Here is a 25,827-nt window from a genome sequence, read left to right as displayed (position 1 = left end):
CGTCCCTCCTCCGCCTTCGCCCCCCCAGCCCCGGCCGCGGCTGGAGCAGTCGCTGCCCCCAGCGCGCCAGGACCTCCAGGGGCAGCAGCTGCCCGACGCAGCGCCCGGGGTTACCAGTTTTCGGAGCAGCCCCTGGCAGCAGCCACCTCTGCTGCAGCAGCGGCGGCGAGAACGTGAGCCCGAGGGCGCGACCGGGCTTCCTGGCGCCCCAGCGGCCGAGGGGGAACCCGAGGAGGAGGACGGGGGCGCGGCTGGACAGCAGAGAAGCGGCCGGCCGGGGAGTAGCCACAACGGCAGCGGGGACGGGGCCGCCGCCGCCCCGAGCGCCAGACCCCGGGACTTCCTGTATGTGGGGGTGATGACCGCGCAGAAGTACCTGGGCAGCCGCGCGCTGGCGGCACAGCGGACCTGGGCGCGCTTCATCCCCGGCCGCGTGGAGTTCTTTTCCAGCCAGCAGCCGCCTAACGCCGCGCTTGGCCAGCCTCCGCCACCCCTGCCTGTCATCGAGCTGCCGGGGGTGGACGACTCCTACCCTCCCCAGAAAAAGTCCTTCATGATGCTCAAGTACATGCACGACCACTACCTGGACAAGTATGAGTGGTTCATGCGCGCCGACGACGACGTCTACATCAAAGGTGACCTCCCAGCGCCGGCTGTCCCGCCTGCCCACCTCCCCGACTCCCTCCTCTGCAGCCACCCCCAGCCCCTGCCCCACCCCTCCGCTGCTTCTCTGCCAGCACATACCCGGGCTCCCGCAGCCCCCGGCCCGCCTCACATCTGCCCACCGTTCCCAGCCAGCTCTTGCTTTTCTCCTGCAGTCTGGATCCTCCTCACACCTGCCCGGCTTTATTTGCTTTCCTCGCTGTTGCCGTTCTCGTTTTCGCCTAGTGCTTGTCCCTGTTTATTACCGTGTGGAGAGGTGAGGAAAGGCATCTTAGAGCTAGACCACAGGCCATTCCCGTTCTGCCCCGGGTGGTGCTAGTTCCTCGGATCGGTCCAGAGGGGCGTGCCCTCGGTGGAGGAAGGGAAGACGGAGGATGCTGGCTAGAGCCAGTGTGGAGATTCCGTGTTCCTGCTTTATGCCCCTGCCCTTTTGTTTCCACTGGATAGCGGAGCTGTTCCAGACCCTGCCCTGTGCGTTTCCTTTTCTTTCGCACGACTTGCCTCACCCTGGGAGTCCTTGAGGACCCCCACCGCTCCAGCGCGCTGCTCCTTCCAGCCGCTACAGTGCGGCACCAAGCCGTCCCCGCCCGCCGCCCCGCCCTGCCATATCTCAATAAAACCCCGAGGGGATGGGTGTATTGTCAGGAATTCGTGATGTGGAGAAAGGGGAAAGCGCCTGCGAATTATCCAGACCCCGGAGCTCCAAGCTGTGCTAGCACACACTAGTATGGGGTCCTTTCCAGTGCATCTTGGTGGCTGCGGCGACAAGCAGAGGCTGGAAGACCTTCCCAAGACCACATGCAGCCACAGCACGAGAAAACTTTCTTGTCGGTTTTAAAAAAGGCGCGGTCGGTTATCCTGAGTGTGGCTCTCGCCAGAACATTTCTGAACTCAAGCGGATCGAAGTTCTTTAGAGTAGAAAAGTAAATCTTCTTTCCAGTCCAGATATTTGTCGAGATGAGGAGGGACGCAAGGGAAGTCGCCTGGTTGTACTAAAGGAGGTTTGCGCTTTGCACATATCCGAGCTTTTCTTCTCGGTCAGAGGGGCAGCCCTTCCTTCGTTTATGCCTCTACTTGCAGCCTTATTGCTTTCTCCTGATCCAGGAAGTACCTTGCACATAATGCAAAGAAAAAGAAAACCCAGCAAAACTGTCCCGTTTTTGGCACAGAGTTAGTATAGCATTAATAACTAGAAATTTCTTGGGTTTGGGCTGGAAGGAGGGAAATTACGGTAGGGCTGGTTGGAATAGGAAATATTGATTATTAAATTAAAAAGTAAAGAAAGATCTGTTCTGATTGTATTTATGATACATTCTACTTAGGACTGATTCAAAGAAAAAAGTTTTCACTACCTAATAGTCCTCTTGTCTTCTGTGTCTCATTAAAATCACAAGGGTTTCCTGGCAGAAGTTTGCTACACTTTCCAGAGAATTTTTAAAATGCATTAGCAGCATCTACTGTCATTCATTTTAAATGCTTTGAAAGTCTGTTCTTCAGAAGATTGAAATGCCATATCTTTCCATTTATATTAAGAATGAAATGCATTCTGTATTAAGAACCCAATAATAGTCAGCTGAAACTCATTGAGATCCAGGGGCCAGGCATAGGATCAAGATAATGCCAGCAGATGCCCTGTTCATCAAAAATGATAGTAAAGATGCTGACTGGGAATATGAAGAAGGTAGACGGTACTTATTCCAATGTATCACTTTGTAGAGTACCAAATACTTTTGAACTGTTTTAGCTACAGAATTTTATTTTAAAAGTGTTTTTCTTGATGAAGTTACAAGCTATAAGTGAAACCAATTACATTATTTAATGTTTAAGAAATGCTTACTTTTTTTCAAAAAGGTCCCAAGTTAAATTTCAAGACAAGTTTGATTCCAACACCCTCTATGGGTTGTATATAATTTAAATTTAGTTCATGACAAAGCACTGAACTAAGTCAATTATAATTATAAAAATATTTATCAGATACCAATAATCTGCCCAAACAATACTAAATATCAATATCTAATATTATTCTCTATTTCTTGGAATTTTTTGTTATTTCAGATGTACTAAGAAACCTGTCTTTATTCTTATCATTATTTCATCTTTATAGAAAAACTGATGATTGTTAGACCTGTTAAGGCTTTTCAGTGACCTTTACCAGAAGCTGATAAAATTTTATTGTGATTCAATTAATAATTATAAATTAGTATTTTTTAAGTAAAAGAATATTGTGAGAGTCTTCTTTTTTAAAACTGTATAAGACTTATGAGGAGTTGAAGCACAATGTTGGTAGTTTTGTTTCTTACCTTGTACATTATGAATGATTTTTAAATAAAGAAAAGTGATCGTTGCCTTTTTCTTTGTAGGTGATAAGTTAGAAGAGTTTCTTAGATCACTGAATAGCAGCAAGCCTCTCTACCTGGGACAGACTGGCCTGGGAAATATTGAAGAGCTTGGAAAGCTAGGGTTGGAGCCTGGGGAGAACTTCTGTATGGGAGGACCTGGCATGATCTTCAGTCGAGAAGTTCTCAGGAGGATGGTGCCGCATATTGGTGAATGCCTTAGAGAAATGTACACGACTCACGAGGATGTGGAAGTAGGAAGATGCGTTCGCCGTTTTGGTGGGACTCAGTGTGTCTGGTCTTATGAGGTAAGCCTTGAGCTGTGATGAAAGCGTTCACCTGTTACCGGTGTATGCCATTTTACAGTCTGGGGCAGTGATTCTATTCATTCTCTCAGTATTTTTGTGTTTGCTCCAAAATGATAGGAGCAGCCTTTTATGGGTACAAGGTGATTGTGGCAGATACCTTTCTTATTAGATCTAAGAGCTGAGACTTTGTTATTAGCATGACACTTTAAGCAGCAGCCTATAAATGGTCACATTTCTGAATATGCTATTTCCCCCTTTATTTGCTTTATTGGTGTTTATGTTCAAGTGTATCCATTTCCTGTGTCTAACAAGAGAATTGATTTTATTCTCTTTAGCTATAGCTTTTAGAATTTGGTACTGTGCCTTTTTTTTGGATTAGGTAGATAGTGGCAAGTTCTTGCTTTCAAATAGTTAAAATCTGAAGTTTCTTTGAAAATTTTCAGGTAGAAATTTAGCATATTTTTAAAATAAAAGTTAACTAATAATGTATCACTTATAATAGATTTATTCAAAAAATTTTGATCACTTTGATAATTTGTTGGGCATCCAAAAGGGATGAGTTTTCTGGAAAAATACAGAAGTTCTGAACGTGTTAAATAACTGCTTAATATTTGGACTGGATCTCTAGAATTTATGTATGCCCTTAGGCCATTTCCTGAACAACCACCATTATTTGAATAATCTGAGTTATGAACGGTTACTTTATTTCAGTTATTAGTTTTAAGAAATACTCTGGGATTTTTTCTTTCAGTAGTTGGTTTTGAAATAAGATTTTATTTAAAAAAGATTTCCTAAAAGATAATCTTAGTAAAAATTGACTTAGTGTTTAAATAGTGTATTGCAGTTTTCAGTGTAGCTTGGTTTTCAAGTGGTTGGAGTTTAGTATTATTTTAGCTACCCAGTACACACCTTTGTTAGTTATATCTTAACTCATTTGCTTATCTATTCAAATTTTCCATGTTACTTAGTGTAGAAGAAACATTTTATGAAAATGTGTTTCCTGTGAAGTCATCATACCTCAAAGTTGCACAGTTCCATTTATTTTTCTTTTAGAAGTGTAATCCTGCTTTAGTTAATTTTGCTTTTTTTTAATACTTTTTGGTATTGGGGAAAATATTTTGTATATTTATTACAGAAAGTGAAAATTATTGATAACCAGTTATTATGCAAATTAAAAATGATTATATAGCTAATTCCTTTTGATAATAAAACAATATTTTTTTCTTTTATAAAACTATCCTACAACTAACTACTCTTTAGAATAAAAATTTATGCAAAAGCATTATAGTTTAAAGATAGGTAATTTAGAATAAACCCAATAAAAGGATTTCCCTTTGTTCATTTAATAAAAAACTAACTGAAAGACAAAAATAAATATTCAATTTATAAGATATTCAGTTGCTTTTGTCTACTTGCAGATACTGTTTTGCAGACATTCACTATGTATGGATGAGAAAAGAAAACTCATCTGTAGTTAGTAATAAAGATGGGAAATTATTATGTTTTATTTGATACTTTATTGTCTTAATATCACATATAAAGTTTTAGCCAACATTTTGTGTTCCTCGATTCCACTATGAAGGTCCAGTCTTCACCTGGCAGTCTACCCGTTCACATTCCAAGATAATAAAATATGCTCAAGTGACCTACAAGCTCAAGAATCTATTTAATATTTTATTTGTAATATAGGTATGTATTCTGGTTAAAGTGAAGAGATATTATCATGGATGTGCATCCTCTCTGTTAGAATAAGTTGAATCTTAGATCCTTTTATTAACTGGTATAAAAGAAGAGATGGACAAAAGAGACCCTAATTCTTACAGGTTGCAACTTGGTGAACACAACATTTTCAGTAACTTTTCATAATACATTTGAATTTACACTGATACTTGTCCATCACTGACTTCAGAATCTGTATTAAACAAATTATATCAACATTTTTTTTCCTAGCATTAGAAAATCTTTTCTAGAGGAGTACTGTCGTAGAATGTTGACTTTATATTTTGCTAATCTATGATATAGGACATAGAATTTACTTTATTTGGGAATTCCAGTCTTTAAAGGAACTATTTAAACAGTATTTATTTTAAAGGAGGGTTGATTTAAATCTAATAAAAGTCTCAAAGTCTTATTTAAAGGAGTAATGGCCAGTTTCATTACCAAGAGATATGTTAAGCATCATCTGTTAATATACTTACTATAGATAAATATACAAAGAAATTACACCTAAGAATTTTAACGCTAGGGTGTTCTATATTTCATGAGACACCTGAGCAGGTTAGTTGAGGCACAGCTAAACTAGGGTATGACATACACAAATCCCATAGATCACGTTCTAGTTTGTGTTTTAGATTAGTTGAAATAGTATCCATGTATAGTACTGTTCACATTATGTAGAAAGATTGATCTATTCCATTCTGGATTGACATCCTCAGTAAAAGTGAGATTTCACATCTGGACATAAGAAAAGCTATGAAATTGATCATTGATTTTGTTTCCATATTCCTTTTAAAAGAACCATCTGCAACAGAATTTTCTGAAAATATTACATTTCCTTTATCTATACCTTTTACAGATTTCAGGATTTTATTTGGCTTTTCCCCCTAATAAAAGTTCTTGCAGAGTTGAGAACACTTTTACAAAAGCATGTTCATGATTTTTGAGTCTGAACAGATGAAACATTCATGATGGAATGTTATCGTTTAAAAATGGTGAACAGGCTTGCAGATCTTATGGAAACAGAATTGGACAAATGATTAAAATATATAGATTGTGTCATTTTCCTTGAATATAAATTATATTTTCTATAAAATCTGAGAATCTTCTAGTATTCTTCTGTACTCCTAGATTGAAGTTTACTTTCTCTGTGTTGTATGTACAGTTAAGAATATATTGTGAAAGAGAAAGAGCAGCAGGCAGGTGCAGAGGGAGGCAGAACTGGAACTGGGGTTTGTGCCACCATTCTACCACTTACTAGCTTCACTGTCCACTGCAAGTTACTTCTTTAAGCCTTGTTTGATTCAACTGAAAGTGGAGATTGCACATTTTGGTGAAGATTAAGTGAAATGGTGAAATGATCCATGTAAAGCCATTCATATAGTGTCTGGAACATGGTAAATTGTCAATAAGTATTAGTTATTATTGCCCCAATGCTATAGAGATCATGTACGAAGTTCTATAACATGGATTCATGGATTTTACTTACTTAATAATTATTAGTAATGGGTGATTCATCTATATCAGAAGGGTCAAATAAAAATAAACTTTTCAGTTAGGGAATCCAAGTTTAAAGTTTTTTTTTGGCAAAGAAAATAAAGCATATGTTGCAGTATTTTAGAAATACGAAGAATCCAATATTAGTAAAACTGAAAATGAAACATGGATGTCTGTTTAAAAAATGTATTACAAATATTTGCTTCAGTGTATGCACATCATATTAAATAAATGATCTTAAGGAGATAGTGTGGAAAATATTACTTAACAAGTTATTATTTAATATGCATATCTAAAGAATCCCAAACAGATCAGATTCTATCTACATCGAGAAAAAAAATACTCTATAGATTTCTAGATCAGTTTCTAAAACAATGCCCCTTTTTCTGAATTTCTCTGGAATCTTCAGCAGGAGAAGTCAGTGGTATCCCATTCTGCAGTCAGCTCATGGGAATACCTGGGAGCTTGTCTCTCCAGGCAGCTGTAACTTCCTCCTAATTTGGCTCAGGGCTTTGAGACAATAATGTGCAGCTTCAGTTCTTCCTCACAATAAGGTTCTGGTGGTCTGGGAAAATACTGGGATACTTCCAAAGTTCATGGAAAGATTCATATTATCTTCTAACTGTTTTTCTGTGAGCTTTTTGAAGTACTCTCATATGTCTTGCCTGTTGGTCTCTTGCTCTGTTTCTCTGTCTTCTCCACTTGCTTTTTCTTTTTTCTTCTGTCTTTATGATATACAAAATAAAATACACAAGAATTTTGACATGCACTGCTTTTCATCAGGCGCTCATGACAGGCCAACCCTGATATCCCAAGAGATCACAGGATATGCACCCAGATCACAGTTAGGGCCCCCAAATGGCCTGACGTCTTCTGAATAAAGAGGGCTTCAGCTGCTAGTAAGCCTCTGAGATACTGGTTCTGTGTGTGCCTGAGATCATTGGACAGTCTGAATTGAGATTCTGCCTTCCCCATCTGGGGTTGAGGCATCTAGTTTTCAAGGCCATATGGCAGATGTTAATAATAGATTGCTGTAGTTATGCTCATTTATATCTCAAATTTTACAATTGAAGATTACTAACTGAAGCATGTTCATGAAAAAGTCATTCTATTCTATTCACTCTGTGAGCGTTAGAATTTATTGGCATCTCCCTTTGGCTAAGATCTCATTTTTGGTGGAGCTCTAACTTTGCTACTGTTTTTCTAGAGCTGCAATCTGGCAGCTCAGAAACTGCATATGGCTCTTAAACATTGTTTGGCATAGGGCGTGTTTTAAGGATTTTTGTTTTTGTTTTTTGATGCCTTTAGCATCAGTTCTCTTCATGTCCTATTGTTGTACACCAGGCTTTCTTTGCACATTTAGTTTAGCTGCCTGGCCTGGTAGGTATAAAAGTTTTGATCTTTTGAACGATATAATCCACATATTGCAAATTTCATGAAAATATTGTCCAGAAAATGAAGGAATTTTCCAGTGAGAATGAAACATATATCTTAAATAATTTATAGAAGAATGAATAGTTTTCACATTTGGCCATTAGAATTATATATCATAAATATAGTTACACATTCTTGATTATAGATATGTTTTTGGTAAATATCAGGAAAGTCCTTACTGTTAAAAATTGTTTATACATTCATTTTCAGTTTGTATATTAGCAGAATTGGGAATTTTGTTTTTTGTTTTTGTTTTTAGCAAGATCACGTATATTCAAGCATTAAAATAATTTTAATTCCAATGATTACTCTTTTCTCTGTGAGTTTTTCGTTTCATGTATCTAAAGGACTTAAGAATACTTAAGAATACTTTTTATTTATTATCTTAATGTTTGCAGCAAAATGGAGCCAAAGAATATATATTTTTATTTAATGAAATTAAATGTTTCAAAGAAGACAGAGTTCCATATTGGTAAAAATATTTCTCTGTGGGTTATAAAACCATTTTCTATGATTAAACCCATTTTTATGAGATTCATTAAAGAGTTAATTTCACACCAGAATGTCTTATGTTCAATCTTGGCCACTTAAAGGCCACAAACACCCCAGAAAATTCCATTAGTTCACAAAAGGTTATGTTCTGGAAGTATACTCCTAGGCTTGTAAGTAATACCAGACAGCTATGACATGATAAATTAAACCATATGTAAGTTCTTCATTACATATTTGTTAAAGTTAAAATATCTGCATCATTCTTATAGGGCTGTTGTCCATCCTTCTTAGCTTCTTCCTATTCCTTAGAAACTTCTCTCTTTCTGAATGCTAATTTTGCTCTATCATGAACATAGTTTATGGCCTGAAAGTATAATAATGTATATGGGAAAGTGTAAGACTGGGAGTTTGATCTAAAATCCAGTCTTTCAAAAATCTTTCCTTGATCTGATTCAGTCACAACTTAGTTTTTAACTTTAAGAAAAGCAGTAAGCTTCTTACACCTACTCTTTCCACCCCCATCTCACTTGTCACATGAAATCATCATGCATTGATCTTATGAAATTTCTTTGCTGCTATACTGTTTTCTTCATTGTACAAAATAAAATTGCATTCTGAGTTGATGGAGAAGCATGTATGGTTTTATATATTTTGTAGTCTCACCTAGCTCATTTTCATTGCTAACTGATGCCTTATCACCTGAATTGTGACAACTTATGCTTTCCAAGAATATGGTTTCCAACAATTGTGAAAAGTGTTAAGTTTGGAAGATGCCTTCAGGTAATTTGAAATAAGCTCCATGATGGCATGAATACTCATTAGTTTACAAACTTTGAATATACTTCCTCTTTAATTGATCACTAATATTTTAATTTCCTGAAAAAAATTCCAAGTCATTTTTCTACTTCCACTTTCTTTGTCTTGGTCTCTAAACAGCTATGTTTTGAGAAACATTTGTTTCAGTCTCTTGACTACCTAGGGAATTAGTGCTCAAAATACAAAGAAATGTATTCTACTATATAACTGTACTGCATTTTATTTTGATGATAGCATGGCATTTTTGCTCAAAGGTATAACTTATAATGAGACATTTCAGTTAAAAACTTCATTAAAATCAGAAAAAAAATCAGTGCCTTGAGTCATTTGAGTCATTATTTGATATTATTGGACAATAAGAAAACCTGAGTAAACTGAGAAATTGAGGGGTTGCAGTTCCTCACTGTCCTAACCATTAAACAACACTCTAGTTGAGACTTAACCACATATAAATCAGTTTGAGTCATGATATGCATTTAAGGTTATTCTGTTTTGGAAGGGTGTGGGCATTTATAGTATAGTTAGTATGGTACAAGTTTCAAAGTTAACTGAATTAAAATAATATATTTTTTAAAAATTCATCAGACACTATCTTGGAACTATCAGATGAATGAAATGGGTTTCTTAATTTTTTTGAGATTTAAAAATCTTTATTCACCATTCATAATTTCAAAACCTGTATTCTTTATTCTTCACAGTCATGGCATCTGAACTTTTTATGATCTCTTTCAATTTCATTCATTTTTTACTGTAAAGATATTTATTGATGAAGTTCTGTATCTCAACAAGTTGGTTTATAGAAATATACATATTAATAAAAATAATTTATATAATAAGTAATAATACATAAAATTAAAGTGCAAAGAAATCAGAGAGAAAAGAAAATGTGCAAACAAACCCAATAAAACCATAAAAACTCATGCAGGGCTCCTGTTTTTCTGACATTAAAGAGAATCCTAGCTTATCCTGATACTGAGACCAAAGAGAAATCTCCCCCGTATAGTATGGTTCACTTAGATATTCCTCATGAATCCCCTTAATATAAGCCAGGGATACAACATAGAAGGGCAATTCTACAAAAATAAAATTCAACTTGGAGACTGTGATTATGGTCAAGTGCACCATTGTTTGGTACCTTGATTGATTGTATTTTAAAATTTAGGATACCCTTCAGAGGGCCATTCATGGCTCTTATGCTCCCATCACACAAAAGTTTTATATTAGGTTGGCCAACAGGAAGTTTGAGATATGTATATTCTCTAGTGAGAACCCTATGGTTATGCTTTGCTAATCAAGAGGAGGGTAGAGATACCAGCTACAGATGGAGGCATCCAACAAGATCAAGGGCAGGATGGCCACCCCACCTAAGGAGCACAGAAGTGGTCCAAGAGAATGATGAAGTGCTTGGCCTAGATTTAGAAATGTGGTTACATACATACTGAGCTGATTATTAGTAATGTCAATTTTCGTAAAAAATTTTAAGGTAAAATTTGCATGCACAAATTAAAATATAGAAATATTAACATTTTAATTAAAACATTTTAATAATCTAATATCCTATTATGTAGAAATAAATTTTATATGAATAAGGCTATTCAATGTACATGATGAATGTCTCTCAGAAAATGAAAAAATACAGTGTTAAAATAAATCGGAAATGTTCTGCCTTAGAATTCAGTCATCTCGCATCTTATATAGGTGGCTTTCATTTGTTCAAATATATTTATTGAGCATTTTCTATCAGCAGTGAACAACACACACGTCTTTCTTGTCCTCATGAAGTGCACGGGGAGGAGGAATCAGGCGTAGAACCCATCTCTTGCTTTCAAGTCTGATACAGAGTTGAGTTTCCCATCCCCAGCATCCATCTAAATTGTTGTTTTAATTCTAAGTCACAAATGATCCAGTTGGGTTCAACAGTGGTACTTGCCTCAGAACTAGGACCAAATTATTCTTATTTCAATTTTCTTAAGTTAGCTTCTTCTCTTGTTTGTACAGGTATTGCTAACCCTTAAAGATGAGAAAAATAAAGACATTTTTAGTAATTTTGTTGTATATTTTTGTATGTTAATATATTTTGTGCCTGTTGTGTACCACAAATAACTAGGATTTTGTTTTTTAATTAAGTCTGAAGCTAGACTACCTGGCTTGAAATCCCAGTTTTCTCATTATTAGCTGTATGGCCATAGACAAATTATTTAACCTTTCTGTGCCTTAATTTCCTTGTCTATTGAATGGGCAGAGTAACAGTACTTAATTCATAGAACTGTTGTGAAGATTAAGTGAGTTAATGTATATAGCAGCATTTATATCAGAGTAATGTCTAGCAGTGTTAAGCATTCTGCTACTGCTAGCTATGTCTGCAGAAGCAGAATTGCATAAAATAGTGCCAGCTTTACAGAACTGTTGTGAAGAATAAAAAGGTCAATGTATTAGAAGCCCTTAGAATAATGCTTGACACCTAATAAACCCCGGGTCAGTGTTAACTATTATTAATATTCTTCAGCTTACAATGTTCATATTCTTTTTTTCTCCTTGTGGGAATGGGATAATGTTGACTGGAAAGGGGTTAATTGCAATTTCTTTTTGCAAGATGAGCTCTGCAGTCATCATAGGGAAGATGTTCATTCAGTGGCTCTCTCCCCTGACTGTGCAATGGAATCCCCTGGGGGACTTTGGAAAAAGTTCTGATGCTGGACCCCACTCATCACTCATTATATCAGAATCTCCTACAGGTGAAGCCTGCATGTGTTAAAACTTCCCAGGTGACCCTAATGAGGCTCTAGGGTATAGACACTGTGTAAAAATTATTTTCTTAATTTTCTGTATTCAGATATCCAGTCTATTTTTAGTTATTTCTTTAAAAATGCTTTTTGTTTTGTTTTCCTTTTGGGGAATAATAGGAGTATAATGAGCACTTCTGTAATTCTGTCATTTTCTGTTACTCATCTATTCCAAAGAGCTAGTCGCTGGATTTTAAAACAATGAATATAAAGCCATCAATCACAACTGTATGTTTTCTCATGGTCTGATTTTCATGGTTCATATATTACTCTTTAAAAAAAAACATTCAAGGTGGATTTTAAAATATTCTTAGAAAAAAATATATATATTTTTATCTATGCTAGGCTTAAGGTTTTATAGCTGGCTTTATTTATTATATCTGACTAATATATAGTACTAGAGTTCTTAAAATACAGGTGGAATGTTTTCATTGACTTGATTGCTTTCACATTGACTTGTTGAATTCATGCTCTAAAGGAAAAGGTTATCAGAGTGATCTATTTAATTAACTGCAGAAACACTAACTTTTTGGATTTTTAAAAACTTAAATGGGTAACTTTGATTTTATCCAGTCATTCTCAACAAATATTTCCAGGCCCACTACTGTAACTGACTGCTTTATAGAGGAAAGTACAGGATACACAGGAGCATAAGAGAAGAAATGCCTGAGGAGAACAGGAAAGTGCTTTGCTTCCTCTAAGCTGGAAGTAATGCTTAGGGGCATTGCCAGGTGAGTCGAGATGCTGGGAAGGCAAAGGTGGAAGGACAGTGTGATGCAGAATAGTGTGTTTGGTTCCAGCATATCTGGAGGCAGGAGAAAGGAAGCTCAAAAGCTGTAGGTAGAACTTGATTATGAAAGGCCTTGTATATCATGTTCACACGTTTAGATTGTATGTTGCAGATCCGTGATTCTTAGAATCATCCAGGGTGATGTAATTGGTGTAGAATTGGGCCTGTGCATAGTATTGTTAAAAATCTTTCTGGGTGATTACAAGGAGCAGTCTGAATGGAAACTCAGTGCTGTAGATAAGGGGGAGCTTTGTAGAGTTCTGAGTAGGTGAGCACCGTGATCAGATGACCTCTTAACGGCTGTATCATGGAAGGATGCATTGGAGGCTCCTGTGCGGTTAGGGAATTAGCCATTGCCCCAGACCCAGCTTCCGTGTATTTTATGTGATTTACCAGAGGTTGAATGCCAAATATTGTGTCATTGTAGAGTTTTCTGAAGAATTAGGATTATAAAACAAATTTGGGTCATTAAAGCACATAGCATGGAGCTTTATGACACATTATTATTTGGCCATGGACCAAAGTTCTTTTTATTTCCCTTGAAAATGTAGTTGATATTTTTAGGTAGGCAACTTACTGAATATTTACAAAGCAGTATTTGTCAAACCTAGAGGTTATTGTATAATATAGAATCATTTTATAAAGTTTCTATCCAAAACGGCTTTAGTTTAGTGTTCCAGGTCTCTTAAGATATATGACTTCTTTTGTGAGACTAGAGTTTTGGATTTATGAGTACTGTATATAGTTCTGTTTTGCGTCTTAAATAATTGAGTTGTAGGTACTTTTACTACAAATAGATTTAGAGCAGGATAACCTTCGATTAATTACGTAGTGTATAAATCCATCCTCCTTGATTTTCTACCCATGTAATTGTTTATGGTAAGATTCATGTGATTTCCCTACAGTTTGAAATTCTGCGTTTCTCATATTTGACTGTCATCTTGTCTTTTTTTCCTTTTTTCATTAAATAACCTTAAAGATTTAAAAAGTTGTGGTAAATCACATTTTAGCCAGAATGTCTTCTGACTTTGGAAAGTCTGTGGAAAGGCCTACCATAATCAAATTGATTAACGTTTTTGCTCTTTTAATCAGTATTTGCTCTTCTGACAACATATTTTACCCTAGTGTTTGTGACTGTTTTGTTTTCATTGGTTATAACCATGTAATTGATGTACTCTTGCTATTATACATATTTGTTACCATAACATTTATACATTCAGTGCAGTGATTCTGCACTAGATTGTCTAACACCTGGTTACTTGTAAAATTAATTTAAAATCCATTAGAATTGATTTGTTGTTTCATTTGAAGAGCACTTAACAGTATACCATAAATTAGTTTTTTTGAGGCCTAGGCCATGTAATGAATGGTAGTATATTAATTAAAATACATAATTATAATTTTTAAAGAATTATGATACTTCTGTAATAAAACAAAATTACTTGAAACAAACTCTATAAATGTGTATATTATCATGAGGTTCTATAAGGCCCTGATTTAAATAAATTTTAAGATTCTGTCTTTTTCTTAACTAAATTCTAATTTTCTTAATCTTGACTAAATTTTTATTTTCTCTTTTAATCCCCTAATTTTTTGTGTATGTATGTGTTGTAGTACTTATAATGTTTAATCAAGTTTTATTTTGCCTCAATCCATTATGAAGTGATTTCTTAGCTGTCAAATACAGTCACATTTCTCCGATATTCTTGACACAATATAAATTTTGATTATTCTTTTCTTAGTAAACTTTTGACATTTTTAACAAATGGACACAAGACCCTGTGTTCACGACCCTGTGTACATAGATTTAAAAATCAGCCTACCAAACATCCTTAAACTATCCAAAGTTTGTAAAAATTAAATCTCATTTAAATTACACCAAAGTTCCATTACATCAAATCTGTCATTTGGAAAATTGCTTGAAACAGTTGATAATGAGTGAAATTGATTTTACCAAACTTGGTAGACAGTTATAAAGCATGTCTGAGAATAATTAAAGGAAGATGTGTTTCATTGCTTTTCAAGTTTTATTGTATGGCAGCAATTATCAGTTTTGTATACAGTTCACCAGTAATGATACTGACAAATCTCGATTATGTAAAACATCTGTGCTTTTATTTTTTAAAGAACCCCTACTTTCATCTTATTCTTTGTCCAAAAGAAGATTTGTGATCGAAAACACTACATGAAAAAAAAAAATTTTTAAGGAGTGGGACAGTTAATCTCCTTTTGGCTTTTCCTTTCTTCATACAAGTGTTAAATTCCAGTTTACGTGCATGAGTTTATGAGGTTTCTAATTTACCAGCCAGCTCCCACAGCTCCTAGGCAAAATGAATAAAGAATTATGTCAGTGATATATGATTCTTATCAGCCAACTTAATAGTTGTTAGACTATTAGAAAATATGAAAAACATTTTTTTGTTAGCTCATATTTTCCAAATTTTTTTCTGTAAAATAGAATTAATGTGGCTTGGCCAAATCAATCTGCATCTGGATCAAATAGATTTTCTTTTATTTTAAAAATTGGTGGTTAAAAATGCTGGCATCATTTTGTAGAGCTGTTCTGATTACCTTTGTTTCTTTTGAATGCTATAATTGCTATTGAAGTAAATTTAGATGAGTCTCTGGATCATTTTAACACTTAAGGTATTATGTAACTTGTGGAGGAAATTGAAGCTGGAACAAAAACTTATTGTAGCATAAAATGCAGCATAGACAACCTAACCAAATGCTGATCTGTAGCTTGGTATGGTTCTACCTGTATTAATTTCTACTTTTTAAAAAATTATACAAGTAAGATTATGCTAGAAAATGTTTGAAGTGTCTAGTATTTTATTATACTTATGACAAACAATAACCTAAGCTTTTGAACATTTCTAAGTATATAAAATAAGAATAATAAGCATAAATGGATTCATATTGACATATAACTATAATAGTCAATGATTGACTATTACTTATGTACCAAGCTCTGTACTGAGGGCTTTAACACTCTCTTCTTGAACTTTAAGGGGGATTAAGTGAGACGTTTCCTTTGCCCTATGCTGTAAATGAGGGGATAGGCTAAGAGAAGTTTGGTAACTTGCCCAAGGTCACACAGCTAGAGAGTTGTTAGTGTCTTGCTTTAAACTGTGGTTTATTTGATTCCAAATACCATATTCTTCTCAAAATGTTACATTGATATTCTGCCTATAAGCTCAAAGAATAGCATTTCATTTTCAATTTAAAATTACAATGTCAGATTTGAATAGAGAAGGTCTATACAATGTGAGGAAATTGGAGAGACAAGAGGTAGGTACAAAGGCCAGACACTAAAGACCCAGAATACAGAAGTGCTGCCATCAATTTCAGCGTTCTCTTCCCTAGGCACGGTTACTGTTGAAGATAATGAATCACTCCATCTTTCAGGGAGAGATCTATGAGGAGTAAATCAAAGACCGAAATTGCTACAGTCCTTCCAGTCTTTAGCATGGTCACAGAAAAAGATATATACAAATAAAAAGTTTCATTTTCAATGGAAACAGAAAATTGTATCTTTCAGTGTGTCACAGGGCAAGAATAAAAATGTAGACTGTCGGTTTTATCTGAAGTAATTGTTTTTCTTTCACCTGTACTATTTAGGAACAAAGTTCACATGGACATACATAAAATACTAGAATTTTACTTATTGAGATATATTCTGAGAATTCATCATTTTATCTGGAAAATATTTCTACTTCTGGTAATTAGTTTATTTTAGAATGAAGATTTCTCATTTACTGCTCAGAAATACATACACATAGAGGAAATTTCCCAGGAAAAGTTAAATCATAAAAAGCAAACAAACAAACAAAACAGTTACAACCTTGTAGAAATTCTTACTGTTTCAGGGATTTTTAATAGGAGGGTTTCATAATGATTAGTTTCTAAGAGTGTCTTTTACATTGACTTATATTATCAATAAATCCTTGTGAAAATCTGTACTGATAAATGGGGTTATTACCATCTTTATTACAGTTATCATAGTGAGCAGGCTTGAGTTGAATGCCGGCCATATGCTTAGCTGTTGATAAAATATGAAAATAAAGATGGTGCTTCAGATAACCCCTTTAGAAAGATAAGCTTATTTCTGGAGTTTAAACAAAATGTAATGTCGTACAGTAGAAATATCAGGACATCAGACCCTATCTGAATGAGTGCAATGGAAGTACTTACCAAGTGTTAAGATTCACTGCCTTGTTGTAAGCACATAATCTTTTCCCCCAAAGAGTGTAGCTAGGGAACAGGAGAGCTAAATAGGAATATGAGTAACATAGAAGCAAGCATGGAATTGATAAGTCATACATAGAAATGCACTACAGATGCACTGGGGGCTCTGAAATTTCAGCAGGAAGGCTTCATGGAGAAGTTGATCTTAACTTGGAAGGGTAGGTAGGTGAACTTCCCAAGCATGGAGAAGGACTGAGACAAGAGGGCTGCGCATGATGCCCTGAGGACAGGAATGTCAGGCAAGCCTCCCCTAGGTCAAAGTTATAGATTAGGGGATCACAGCACCACAGGAGAAAACCAGAGAGATTCTACCTGCACAAGGCTGATTGTGTCAGTGACCACCTAAGATTTGAACTGTTGGCAGAAAGCAACCAAAAGACTACAGATGAGATAACAGCCACACAGGGATCATGAAGAGGATGAATGAGAATCGTCACCTACCACTGGGAATTCAGCATCTCTTCTAGCCTCCCATTAAAGAAGGTCTTGGAATTCTGGGACCCATTAGGCCACTGGGCTAATTAATCTCTTTCTGGAAACAGTTGTATTCAAATTCTTGTCCAATGTGCATGTCTTTCCAATCCAGTTGATTTTAAAGTGCCTCTATCTTAGCTTCCCTGATTTTATTACACTCTGCCAATAGCAACGTTTGTGGGCTCATATATCAGGCTAATGGGAAAAAAAAAAAACTGTCATTTTGAATAATCCACTGAAAACAACTCCTGTTTACTGCAGATTTGTAAATTATTTAAAGCATGCATATTGGTGAAAAATCTAGCCCAAAAATGTGGCTATGTTCCTATTTGTTAGTGTTGTCCTACAACGATTTGTACCTTTGGGCAGACTGACTTCCTCATTGTGCTTTGTGGGTTTCAACTTATTGGAAGAGCTGATTTCTTCCAACATAGCTCTAAATGAAAGCCTTTTAAAAGAAGCCACTCATTAATTGCTGTCCCACATTTTAATTAAGAAAACCATTAAATGCTTGATAAATTATACCTGAGTTTTTAATACTCGGGTTTTATAAAAATTATTTTTACTAAACTTTTTATAAGGAAACAAATATTTACTAGCTGAATGCTGTAGAGATTTGATCTGCAGGAATTTAGCTAAATGTGTATAAAGCCATTACACAAGTTATTGAATCGTTTAAGAATGTACTTGACCAAAGAAAATAGAAAACTTGGCCACATTGAATTTTCTTTTTTAATTTTCCAGGTGTGTAGGTGAGTAGGTCTTGCCTGTGTCATGCTAAATGATGCCATCCCAGTGTCATCCTTCTATTGTCTTTTTATTCTGCCTTTGTTTCCAGTGTTGTTTCTTGTCCTCATGCTTAGAGATTTCAGACACTAATTCTAGTCCCAAGTAGGAAGGGGAAAGACTTTCCTGGCATGCGTTTAGTCTTTTGTGCATGAGTGAAAGTCCTCCCCATGGACTTCTGCCTACATGTCCTGGTTACAATTGTGTCATATAGTCAGCCATAGTGGCCAGAGAGGCAGGTAACTTGGATACTTTTATTATAGCTTCCGTGGCAGAAGAAGGAAACGGAGAAGCAGCTTGGGAATAGGTGTTGATAAGGAACCTATTGTATTAATCAGGGTTCTCTAGAGAAGCTGAACCAACAGGATGTATGTTAAAAAAAAAGATATATATACATACATATATATTGGGTTTTTATATATATATACATCTGTGTGTGTGTGTGTGTGTGTGTGTGTATGTGTGTTATTGGGGGAGGATGGTCAAAAGGAATTGATTCACACTATTATGGGGTTGGCAAATTTAAAATCTATCTGCAGGATAGACAGGCAGACTGGAAATTCTAGCAGGAGCTGATGCTGCAACTCAAGTCTGAAGGCAATCTGGAGGCAAAATTCCATCCTCTTTAGGGACCTCATTCTTTTCACTCAAGTCCTTCAACTGATTGGATGGGTCCACCCTCAATATGGAGGGTGATCTGCTTTATTCAGGCCTACTGATTCTGGGTTTTTTTTTGGCGGCTGGCTGGTAAGGGTATCTGAACCCTTGACCTTGGTGTTATCAACACCTTGCTCTAACTCACTGAGCTAACCAGCCAGCCCATAAAGCTTACTGATTTAAATATTAATCACATTTAAAAAATACTTTCACAGCAACATCTAGACTGGTGTTTGACCATAACCTATCCAAGATGACATATAAAATTAACCATCACACCTACATTATCTACTAAGGTTTGATAATTACCAATGGTTTAGAAATTGGACACTGAAGTCCAGCATCAGCTTTTTTGGGTCAACGTCTTTCTGATTCATGTAGGATTGTATGTATATTAAATGCAATAATGTTTCTATGTATCCCAAAAAATTCTTATGCTAATTCCGGGTAAGAGTTAAAATACTAACTAATATCCATTTGGAAAAGAAAATGGATTTTTCTTAAAAAAAAAAAAATGTGTATTGAAATTTCTTAGACTCTTATCTGGTTTAAGGTGGTAAATGACTTATAAAATTTTAACCAGTAAGATAACTTTTACCCAAATGACCAGAGAGTGTTAGGAGGGATAGTGGAGTGTTGACTTGCCTGGAAATGAGGAGACCTAGGTTTTTACATTACCCCTGACACTAGCTAGTTTATCACCTTGCCTTTCTGAACCAAAAACTAATAATAGATCTCCTACCTTTCCTACCATATTGTGACAGTTACATGAGATAATGGATCTGAAAAATGCTTCATGAAGCATAGAGTGATAAAAATATATAAAGAAGCATTAGAGTGTAAAGATAAATGTCTCATAATAACCTTCTCTATGATTGGATGATAGCATGGCTGGCAAACTGATAAACAAAGGTTAGAGCTGAATATAGACTGAAATGATCTGGTCCAAACTCTGATAGCCTAGATGGCGTCAAAGGAAAATCCATCATCCATCCCATGAAAGTGTGATTCTGTGGAAAGGTGGGCCATTTCCTGGCAGCATGAGGAATGTTTTGAAATTAGCATCAAGCTGTCAGGTTTGGTCAGCATGACAGGTGTTTCAATCACAATTGTCCAATTTCTTCCTTTGGAAATGCACAAACTATTATTCAACTGACACTGGAAAAAATTGTTAAAAGTATTTTACTTAAAGAACAAATTTTTAATTATAAATATTTAAAAAAAAAATAAGGGGGTAACAGAAGTGTTTACCTGATGTATTTATATTTAAGAACATCCTTTAAATAGTCAAAAGTGATGTGTTACTTAAGTTAATTTTACTTGTATGTAGAATAATTAGGTACAACTGAAAGTCAGTGACAATTTCTTAATTCAGTGTGCCATCGTTTTTAGCATATTAAATCAGCAAAAAGTCCAAAAGTAGTTGACAATAAATATACTCATGAAGTGGGACTTATATACCTAAATACACTTAACATTATCTCTGAATTCTTTCATATAACTCTAAATGTCTTTGAGATAATTATTTAGAAGTTGTACCTAGCAAATTAACCCCATTAAAAATATCTATTTAGAAGTTCTTAAATACCAGGTGTTAACACTTTTTCTTGATGTTCATGTGAAATGAACACTTAAAATTTCAATGTTGGTTTCAAGTTTTCAATGTTGCTTACGTGCAATCTACCCTTTCACCTAGCAGTCTCTCTTTTAGTGGACTAGAGATGATTTTAGATTTGTGTGTAGTGATTGTAGTGATATTTATTATGTGATATAACCTAAATAATAGAGTGAGATGGTTAAATAAACTGCTGTGTATCTATATGATATAATTATAGACAACTATTAAAAATGAGCTCCTATGTTTATTATACAAAATAGAAAAATGCTTATGACATAATGGTATGTGAAAAGAATAGATTAAAAATAGAATATCGTATTAGTCCATTTCTGTTGCTTTTAACAGAATACCTGAAACTGGGTAATTTATAAAGAAATGAAATTTATTTCTTACAGTTTGGAAGTCTGGGAAGTCCAAAGTCCAGAGAACACATCTGGTGAGGGCCTTCTTCTTGGTGATGGCTCTCTACAGCAACATGGTGAGAATGGGCTGAAACTAAACTTCTCACTTGCTCTCCTTATAAAGCCATCAGAGCCATATCCATGACCACCCATTAAACCATCAACCCATTACTCTATGAATGAATCAATCTTGATCCAATCACCTTTTAAAGGTCCCACTTTTCAAATACCATAATTGGATTTCCCACCCTCTTTAACATGTAAAATGAAGATCAAATTTCTAACACATGAACCTTTGGGGGACATATTTGACCTATAGCAAATATAAATCAGTGAGTATCTCACTCAATTCAATATGTAATTATGAATTGCAATATAATTAGGGGTTTGGTCAATATCTTAAACTCTGTTATTCTTGATAAGAATATGTTAGTATGTATAATACTCTAGATGCTCTTTTTACTGAAATTTAAAGTGCTTTTTAATGTGAGAAAATAAAAAAAAATCATGATGGGTTTATTGCTAGATGATAGGAATGTAGTAAATACAGAAGAATTCATTTGAATTTGATGCAATAGACACTGTAGTATTTTGTTCATTAGTGAAATTTAGTGATTACAATAGCCTCTGAGGAAGATAATTGAAATAGCAGTGTGTAGAGAATTCTGGAGGAGTAACCCTGGATTTGAAAAGATGGGTAGGGAGCTTTTGTTTGTCAGCCAGGATAGGTTGTTCATTAGTACTGGAGTATGAATAAAGGCCCGGCACTGGTCCTGGATAGAACAGATACTTAAGCATAAGTATCTTATTTTGCTTTCAAAAAATAATACTGACATCTTTTCATTTTCAATAGGGGTCTGATATGAGTAAGATCTGAGAATAAACAAGAGAAGCAATGGAAAACAAGATGCTCTAAAGAGGCTTTAGGTCTTGCAACTGAAAGGAGCTTTGCTGCTAATGGTTAGGCTACTCAGAAATATAATCGTACAAATTTAGGGGCACTTAGTTTAACATTGACACTTCAAAATGCAGAAAGAAATTGATATTTATAATAAGAATTAGACCCTCAGATTAAATGAATCATACTAAGAGCTGGGCTATAAAAGGTGGACAAAAAACTAAAAAGAGCTATTTTAATTACAGTGCTAAGAAGTATGTTTCTCCTAAAGACAAAATTTCCTTGGTTGTAACATGTTTTCTCTTGTGTAGTTATCTCTTTTCATTATTGTGAGAAAATTTTATTTTAAGTATTCAAATGCACATTTCTCACTGGCTGGTTAGCTTGTTTGGTTATAGCACAACCTTTTAACACTAAGTTTACAGATTCTGCTCCCTGTACTGTCCAGCTGCTTAAAAAAAAAAAAGTTAACTAATAAATTCACATTTCTGAGGTAAACTGTCTAAATATTTTGTTTTGACCACTCTTTAGTGTTTAAGTATTACCTCATTAAGTATCATCTTTCCTCCTAATAGGCACATACAGTTACATATGGAATATGAAATAAGAAGGTCAAAGATATTTTTGTTTAATCTTTGAAGTCAATATATGTATGCTGTGTCCCTAAATTAGACTATCTACAGGGCCTTACCTCAGAACACTCATTTTCTTGTGCTAAATAAAGAAGGGCAGACATCACTCTTGTGGCTGTTATGTTAGTTGTCAGGTTGAAAGGTTGGTTCTTGACAGTCTATCATTTGGACAAAGTATTCATTGGCATAGTTTGCGTTTTTAGAGTTCATTCATCCACAGCAAGGATAACAAATAGTTGCATAAGAGGAATTATTAGCAAATGGAATTGCTTGAATAGAATGGAAGAATTAATGGAAAAGAAACCCTAAAATTGCTGCATGTAGAAATGTGATGGAGACACTCTTTTAATTTATCTTGTACCAAATTCTGAGTCAATCACATGTAAATATTGCATTTTTAAGTAAGTGTTACAACACAACATTTATAGCTCTCAAACTCGAAACTGAAGCTTCCATATGTCAGGTGTTGACTTATACAGCTCATAAATCAGTGGCCATTATTTAGACAGTATTCTTCTGCAAAATTAATGCAGAAACTAGCCTGTTCAATGCTTTTTAAAATCAGATTATTGCTGAGGAGTTTCTGTCTAGACAGATCTGGAAACTGGGCTGGGGGAAACCACTTATTTGTTGATTCAGAAGATAAATTTTGGCAAAAAATAATTTGGAGGTTTAAAAAAATTGGGATTTCAAAGCTGCAGCAAAGTACTAATTAAAAGATAATCTGTATTTGTAGTGCTTTCAACCATAATTAAATAATACATATGACCTTATGTAAAAGTTTGGTTAATTCTTGATAGACTTTATGAAATTCATTAGATGATGAAAAGAAATAACACTCTAAATCAAACTCAGATTTCCCTCAAATTGACTTTTGGTTCTACATATCCTATAAAATAAAGACCAAGCAATTTTGTGGGGTATATCAGTCAAGATTCTTGGTTCAAAGCAAAAGGACCACCTCTGTCTAAGTTATACAGAAGGGGGTGTATTAAATGATCTGGGGCAATTCACAGAATTCTGGCATGGCCTTAGGACCAGGTTGAGTGTAGGCTGCCAGGCTCAGAGCCCAGGATTATGCTCCAGCCTCTCTCTGGTGCAGTCAGTGTCTGGTGCTGCTGCTGGGACCCCCCAGACCCCGTCACCAGACACTGACCCTTGAAACACTTCCCCTGCTGCCACTGGAAGTCAGAGGGGGCTGCTTTAGTGGTTACCACCCTCACAGGGAAGCAGTCTATACTGTTTTTGCTTCTTTTTGACCTAGCTTCCTGGGCCAGGTGGGTCCAACAGGGAAATCGCAGGTCAGTATTCTGCACCCTAGCTGTTGGGAAAGTTGTGAGCATGACTATGTTCCCTATTTTTTGCTCCTTTGACTGACATTAGATGGGGGATCCTCAGACATAAGAAAGGGGTATAGAGGATGAGATTCCAGAAGAAAAATTAAAATGTGTATGGCACAGAAGGTCTTAAACTACCAGCTTCCTCACTTACTCTGTTCCACCCTGACATTGTGCTCTAGGCCCTGCATTCTGCCCATAGGCTCCTCCTCATCCCTTCGGCATCCCTGATAGTTTTCTGACACTGTGGTTTTGCTTACATTGCTTCCTTGGACCTGGAATCCTCTTCTTCTTCATCTATGTAGACTATCCTTCAAGGGCTATCTCAAAGCTCCACCGTCTTCCTTTTTCCCCAGTTAGAAGAAATATCTTCCTTTATTTGGAGTTCTTTCTCTTTGTCTCACTCTCATTCTCTCTTTTTGTTTTTTGTCTCCTGTCCACTTAAAAACAAACTCTTCAGTATGACGTGCCATGCTTTCATCATTTTGTCTAGATCCAAGTCTTGCTGAGCATGAGGCTGTATTCACTGATGTATCCTCTTGTCAAAGAGTTTCTAATATGAATGTATAAGACTCTGATTTTGTGATATTTGAATGGGAATGCACTGTTTTATATATGGCCTCAGTCACCATCTGTATGCATAGAGATGGTAATTTTAATTAAAATTCTTTAATTTGAAAATTTTTTTAAAAACCTAGAAGCTACATAGTTTAAATTCTTCTCTCCAAATAACAATGTTTATATTAAAATAAATTGTTTTGGACTAAAAACCAAGCCTGCTACTTGCTTGTCTAAATGTAGTTTTACCACATTACTAGATTATAATATAAGGAATTTTTCAGATTAAAATGAGAGACAAAACACAAACGTAGGTTTTTGCTAAGGTAAGACTTAGAACATAGAAAGTCTTATCCCATCTGAATAATGCTTTGAATTAATGCCATACAGTGCGCTTTATTTCAGCGATTCCAAATTCAAATTTGGGACATGAATAATCTTCACTGGGGTTGATAATGATGGGCTGGATATAAAGATGCTCATAGCTTTTTCATGCAGAAGCTATAATATCAATTAACATGGGAAATCATTTTATAAGTGCTGCCTGAAAATGAGATGATAACTTAAAGCCTGAGGATATGAAGACGTATCTTAAATTCTGATTATTCTATTTTATAACATAGTTGCAGATATTCCCATTCATTACATGTTATCTGAGTTATAGAACTATTAGAAAAGTATGATCTCAGCACATTATCTTAGATTTTAAGTAGTGATTATGATAATCAAATTAAAATGCCATTGAAAGAGTTTTTTAAATGCTTGACTTTAAATAGGAATGTTCTAGGGCTGGCCCGGTGGCGCACTGGAGAGTGCGCTGCTTGAGAGCGTGGCAGTGCTCCCACCGAGGGTTCGGATCCCATGTGGAGACTGGTTCCCGCTCACTGGCTGAGCGCGGTGCGGGCGCAACACCGAGGGTTGCGATCCCGTTGCCGGTCAGTAAAAAAAAGACAAAAAAAAAAAAAATAGGAATGTTCTAAATTCCTTTTTCCAGTTTGGATTATCTTAGTTTTTGAGAGCCTGGGGGGGATATATTCTTATTGCTTACATGCACCATACAGTGTCTATGCACAAAGTATAAGAGATTTAAACCAAATTTCTAGATCTAAGGGGATGAGAGTAGTCATCGTGCTAACCTTTTTTAAAAAGCAAATTGAGGGCCGGCCCGGTGGCGCACTGCTATAGTGCGCCACTTGGGAGTGCAGCGGCGCTCCCGCCGAGGGTTCGGATCCCACATACAGACCGGTTCCCGCTCACTGGCTGAGCGAGGTGCGGGAGCAACACCGAGGGGTGCGATCCCGTTGCCGGTCAGGAAAAAAAAGACAAAAAAAAAAAAAAAATAGGAATGTTATAAATTCCTTTTTCCAGTTTGGATTATATTAG

General features: G+C 35.9%; 1 protein-coding gene across 1 annotated transcript in view; it reads left to right on the top strand.

The window, feature by feature from the left end:
• The window catches only part of CHSY3 (chondroitin sulfate synthase 3), a 266,583-nt gene that overhangs the window by 1,395 nt on the left and 239,361 nt on the right, over nt 1-25,827 (top strand). Inside the window, exons 2-3 of the mRNA XM_008576889.1 lie at nt 6-635; nt 3,024-3,307. Coding sequence (XP_008575111.1) covers nt 6-635; nt 3,024-3,307 — 914 coding nt within the window. The remainder of the gene's footprint in view (nt 1-5; nt 636-3,023; nt 3,308-25,827) is intronic.

The sequence above is a fragment of the Galeopterus variegatus genome, unplaced genomic scaffold, assembly GCF_000696425.1.
Source record: "Galeopterus variegatus unplaced genomic scaffold, G_variegatus-3.0.2 Scaffold1419, whole genome shotgun sequence".
Classification (NCBI taxonomy): domain Eukaryota; kingdom Metazoa; phylum Chordata; class Mammalia; order Dermoptera; family Cynocephalidae; genus Galeopterus; species Galeopterus variegatus.
Note: the sequence above shows the minus strand (reverse complement) of the source record. Positions and strands in the feature narration are given on the sequence as shown.